Below are 5,599 nucleotides of genomic sequence, written 5' to 3' on the forward strand. Positions count from 1 at the left end.
ACTGGAAGCTTGGTTCTACTCAAAAGCTCTAAGAGCTGCCTCCAGCATACTTATTCAACAATACTGAGCTCCTGTGATGACGTGGAGATACAGGGCAAGTAAGGCAGAGTTCACTCCTCTAGCTTTTCCGATTCTCATCCACTAAGTGTCTTAGACGTAACTGAGCTGACGATCAGTGAATCGAATATATAACCCCCACCTTACTCCAACATTAAGGAGGAAAAGTGAAAAAAGAATCTGGTCCTTTTTTCCTGTCTCAGATGTCTCTATTTCCTCCCTGGATGAAAACTAGAGATACACAGATGTGTTCAGGAAACACTATAACCAAACAGAAGCAGAGAGAACACAAATACCGTGACCAGTGCACAGACCTGTCCTGGCTGTACTTGCTGCCCATGGCCTAAGGCCATGAAGAGGCCAATAAAGGCTGGAGCTGACGAACGCCAGCCCAGATCCAAGGCTTCCTCTCTGGCACCCAGCCATGAAGCTCCTATTTCCTATCTTCGCCAGCCTCATGCTACAGTACCATGCGAATACAGGTAATGTGGATGGCTGAGTTTAAGAGGGGTCAGTGTGAAGGATCGGGGATTTGGTTGCTCAGAAACAGAAACACAAAGAGATGCTGAAAGATGAGATACCCAGAGAGGTGGCTGAAACGATGCATCCCCTTTGCAGCTCTTGCCCTTTGGACCCAACCCTTTATCCTGTCTGACGGAAACACCCAGGGAGCTACAGGGAAAGCAGGTAGTTTTTGGTATACTCAGGGACTATACAAGATATGATGCTGTCTTTCTGCCCTATGTATCTATCAGTCTGAGGCCTAACCCAGGTCTCCCACATTTCAGCTGTATTTCTAATGTAAACTATTACTTAAAGCAAAAATCCTAGTCAGTTTTCACGTTGGTGCAGGAAAGAGAAAATCTTTATACTAAAAAAAGTCTTGCTTAACATTTAATCAACAGGTCCGTCTTCTCCATTTCACCTTTCAGATTTTTAGTCTTATTCCTTCTCTCGGCCTTTGTCTTCCTGGAAACCCCCAAACTACCATAGAGGAATCTAAGGATGCACATAGCAAAAGACTGAACCAGAAAAATAGCATTTGTTTTTCCAAAAGGAAAGGAGAAGCAAGGAGACTTGTTTCATAACACAAGATCACTCAGATATTTGAAATAGTTAGCAGTGAGACAGGGAAGGAAAATAAGAGCATTGAAGATGTCTTGGTGTTTTTATCTTGGGACCTTAGATGGATCACACATGGGCACATAAGGTAAAGGTGCTTAATCCCTTTTAGCTCTAAAATCCACATGAGTGTAATAGTGTTAATCTATGTAGTTGCTTCCTACACTGGGATGGCATGTATTTGGTGAAAATAGTCTTTGAAATTTATCTGATGCTACATATATCACTTCTAACTTATACAAAATTGTTAAAACAGAGAGATTTTTTTGATTCAGGAAAAATGATGAGACATTTGGATAGAAAAATAACCCAGCACATGAAGATAAATTACTAAAGCTTAGTGGGGAGCTTATTGAGGTAACAATATGTGGGAGTGATCAGGACAGAGATGAGGTCAAGGTTATGCTATTGACGGAGACCTCAGAGGGACAGAATGTGCCCAGAGGCTGAAAGTGACAGGATATCATGCCCCAGGAACCACGTGTGCAGTGATTGTCAAGGACAGAAAGGCCAAGCACCACTGGGTTTGGAAAGAAGATAGCGTTTCTAACAATCTTATTATCTTTAAAATTCTTTCTTGACTTATTTCATTTACCGTTTCCCGCCCATCTCGCTGTAAACCACAGGATTTCACTCTTTATGGCTACAGAAAAAGACAAATACAGCATGTTCTTTCTAATATGTAGAAGTTTAAAAAATAAAGTAAACCTGAATATAGAATAGTGATTCCTAAAGACTGGAAAGGCAGTGTGGGTGGATAGAGAAAGTCTGGATTTGGTCAGAGCATGCTGTATGCATGCATTTAAATATCACCCTGACCTCTATTAATATAGATAATTAATACATGTTAATTAAATTTTCTTTCTTGGAATAATTTTATGGAAGATTTTACTCTCATGGGGATTTCCTAGGATCACAGAAATTGGATAGACACTCTGCAAGTGTCAAAGGTGCTAAGTTGGAGGTTAAAAAATACTACCCTAAAAGCAAATATTTGGATTTCTTATTCATCTTTTCCTCTTTGTCTCCTTAGATTTTAAAATTACTCAAGGCAGAGAAACTAAAAAAAAGTATTGGGAGGGCTGGGGATTTAGCTCAGCAGCATAAGCGCCTGCCTTGCAAGCAGGCAGTCATTCGATCCCGGTACTGATAAAAACGAAAAAGACCAAAAAAAAAAAAAAAAAGTTTTGGATTCCAGAGATGCACAGAGACTCTCTAGGCCTGTCCTGCTGCCTGCACCACTAACCCTAAACACTACACTTAAAGTTAACAAATTCTCTTATTCTATTCATCTCTTTCCAGCGGTTTTAACATCATCTCTAGTTGTAATGTTTTTTTCTTTACCTTATACAGAATTTTTAATAGCAAAAAGATGTTTAAGCGGTTATGGAAAATGCAAGAACCAGTGCGATGTGGATGAAAAAGAAGTGCAGAAATGCAAGCAGAAAAAGTGCTGCCTGGGGTCAAAAGTGGTTCGGATGATAAATATCTACCTGAGGAAACAGATACCCCACATACCTAAGGAAGAAGTTTTAGAAATGCTAAGCAACAAGAACTTTAGCATTGAAACAGAAATAAACCATATTTTACCTCTTCTCGCCAAAAGTACTGGCTTTTTTCCCAGTGTCAGCTCTGACATCAGCACAAAGGACGCCCGTGTGAACTCTGTCACCACCAGCAACAGGGGACCAGAACATACTCTGCACGCCGCCGCTTTTACCAACAATGACACCAAGCAAAGGAGGGAGCCTGCCAACTTCCCCACACCACCACCATCTCCACCGTAGAGGCTGCCGGCGCCGTCAGTGGACCTGAAGGAAGCCCACGGCTGGGATGTGGCGTTTCCCTGAAGCTTTAGGTTCTTCTCAATTTCCACACTGCATAAAATAAAACATAAAACCATTACTTCTGTCGGCAGTTATTCAATAAATATTGTGTTATCACCTATGGTTTATGCAGTGTTATGTTTGTCACAGAAGACTTTGTGAGTAGGCAGAGCTAGAGAGGGTTGTAATTTTTTTAAATTTTATTTTGAAAGTGGTAAAATACAACAGAACAAGACAGAATAAAGCCAACTAAGATCATATAGTGAAACTGGTACAGGACTTCACAGCAGGTTACCAGGATAACAGTAATAGGTATCACAGTATATTTCGTTATCTTTATAATAGTTGTTCTGTCAATCACGTATATCAAAATAAAATGAAATGCAGAACATTATAGAACTTATCAAAACAGAATATTGAATAGAGCAGTACTATTAATCAGAATAGAGCAAAACAGTAATAAAAATATTTGCCTTCAAAGAGATGGTAGAAGGAAGTCCCCCTTATTCGCTATGGTCAACCTCCCAAGAGATGCTCAGATTTCTGGTTCCCATTTGCTAACAGGGGGACAAGAGAAGAGGGGTAGGGGAAGTGGGATGTTTGACTCTAGGCCATGCACCAGTAGGTTCACTATTGCTTAGCAGGGAGGAAGGCTGGTTGTTTGGTTTCTCAGCACCCTAAGTTCCAACATGGCATGGACCTCAGGAACTGCTAGTTGTTCTCCCCTTGGAAGGGCCGCAGTCTGCCACACCACCACCACTTACCAGGGAGGGGAGATGCTTGCTTGGTTTCCCAGTGTCCTAAGTTCCAACATGGCGTGGATCTCAGGAGATGCTGGTAGTTCTCCTCCTGGAAGTGAGAGAGTTGTAACTTTAAGTGTAGATGCCAGGAGACAGTGAAGACTGGGAACAGTGACTTAGACCATTGAGTTTGGCCCATGGTGGCCTCCGCCCAGGCTCCAGAACATATAACTCTCACACGCTGTGCTTTTCCTGAGCAATAGAAAAAAACTTCTGTAGTAGTGGTCTTGGGGTTGCATCCATGGAGTACCGAACTACATTTGTAGCTCTTTTTACTTTATTTTGAGACAGGATCTTGCTAAGTTGCCTGGGTTGTTCTCAAACTTGTGATCCCCCTGCCTCAGCCTTTCAAATAGCTAGATTTGTAGGCATGAGCAACCATGCCCAGTGACACATTGTCTTTTATTACAGATGTTGGGGAAAGGATTCATGCATAAGAGAGAATGTGGAGAAAACAAAAGCAAGTGAAAATTCTAATACTATTTTGCTTAATGCAGTATATCTAAACATTATTTATTTGAGCAATATATGATCAATATAAAATTATTTGTTTAATATTTTATTCCTTTTTTAACTAAATATTTGGGATTTCATTCATGTGTTACATTTCCATTTGTACTGGCCACATTCAAGTGTTCAGTTGTTGCGTGTCGCTAGAGGAATCATATTAGACAGCATCACGTTAGGGAGTTTTGAAGACACAGTGTCAATAGGACTGTTAGACAAAACAAAGAATAACCACATTTCTTAGGATAGTAGATTAGAATTAAGACACAGAAATTCAAATCTGACACCTCTTGGCTAGCTTCTTATTTCTAACACTCTTTAACTGTGTGACATTGAACAAATCACTTATCTATATAAGATTACCAACTTATTCACCCATAAAATGAAGATATAAACATATATAAACATATATATATATATATATATATATATAACTCCAAAAATTAAGCATGAACCTCTGTTTCATTTTTTAAAACAACTTTATTAAGGTACAATTCCTGTACAAAGAATTTCACATATTTAATATGTATATGGTAGTTAGGAGGGAGAGTCAACTTGATTACTTTGGAATCCACCCAGGGATTCGTAAACCTTACTCCTGGGCATATCTGGATGGGTCAGGAGGCAAAACATTGAGGTCTTTTCCCTCACTCCTCCCTCTCTGGCACTGTCCTCTTGCTCTGTTTCCTAACCATCATGAACTAAGCATCTTTGATCTGTCACACCATTCTGCCATAATGTTTCTGCCTTAGAGTCATCTCACCATAGAATGAATTCTCTGAAACTTTGAGCCAAAGTAAATGTCTCCTGACCTGCTGAAGGACAGGCCAGCTGGAAGAGAGTGAGTACATGCTCTGTGCCCCTCTATAACATCCCAGAGTGTGGGTTAGCTATAGGAGAGTCAATCTGCTCTGGGCCCCTGTATTACACCCCAGATGTGGGTTGGCTGGAAGTGAGTGAATCCACACTCTGTGCCCTTCCTGGAGGGCAGGCCATCTGGAAGAGAGTGAGTCTGTGCCTTGTGCCCCTCCATTGCATCCTGGAGGACAGGATGGCTAGAAGACAGTGAGTTTGGGATATGGGCCTCATTTGTTGCATCCCTGAAGGCAGGCCAGCTGGAAGAGTATAAGACTGAGGGGAACCCCAAGACCCAGAACAAGAGCCCAGCACACAGATGCACACACACCTCTGGAGGGTGAAGTAATAAATGAGGCCAGTTGTGTGGAAGCATCTGAGGCAGCAGCAAGGAGATAGCACTTGGACTCTGGAAAACTCACCAACAGAAGA

At 41.2% G+C, this 5,599-nt stretch overlaps 1 protein-coding gene across 1 annotated transcript; it reads left to right on the plus strand.

The window, feature by feature from the left end:
* Positions 1-481: 481 nt before the first annotated feature.
* Defb129 (defensin beta 129) lies at positions 482-2,966 on the plus strand. Its single transcript, XM_003476339.2, has 2 exons — positions 482-539; positions 2,533-2,966. The coding sequence occupies exons 1-2, from the start codon at positions 482-484 to the stop codon at positions 2,964-2,966; spliced, it is 492 nt and encodes a 163-aa protein (XP_003476387.2).
* Positions 2,967-5,599: the final 2,633 nt, after the last annotated feature.

Source organism: Cavia porcellus, unplaced genomic scaffold (assembly GCF_034190915.1).
Source record: "Cavia porcellus strain 051 isolate PalLab524CR breed Dunkin Hartley unplaced genomic scaffold, mCavPor4.1 scaffold_5, whole genome shotgun sequence".
Lineage (NCBI taxonomy): Eukaryota > Metazoa > Chordata > Mammalia > Rodentia > Caviidae > Cavia > Cavia porcellus.

Excerpts from the sequence above, each read along its gene's own strand:
- Defb129 (XM_003476339.2), top strand. The coding sequence starts at position 482 with ATGAAGCTCCTATTTCCTATCTTCGCCAGCCTCATGCTACAGTACCAT. Across the intron at positions 540-2,532 it reads ACAGTACCATGCGAATACAG|AATTTTTAATAGCAAAAAGA; the intron begins GTAATGTGGATG and ends TACCTTATACAG.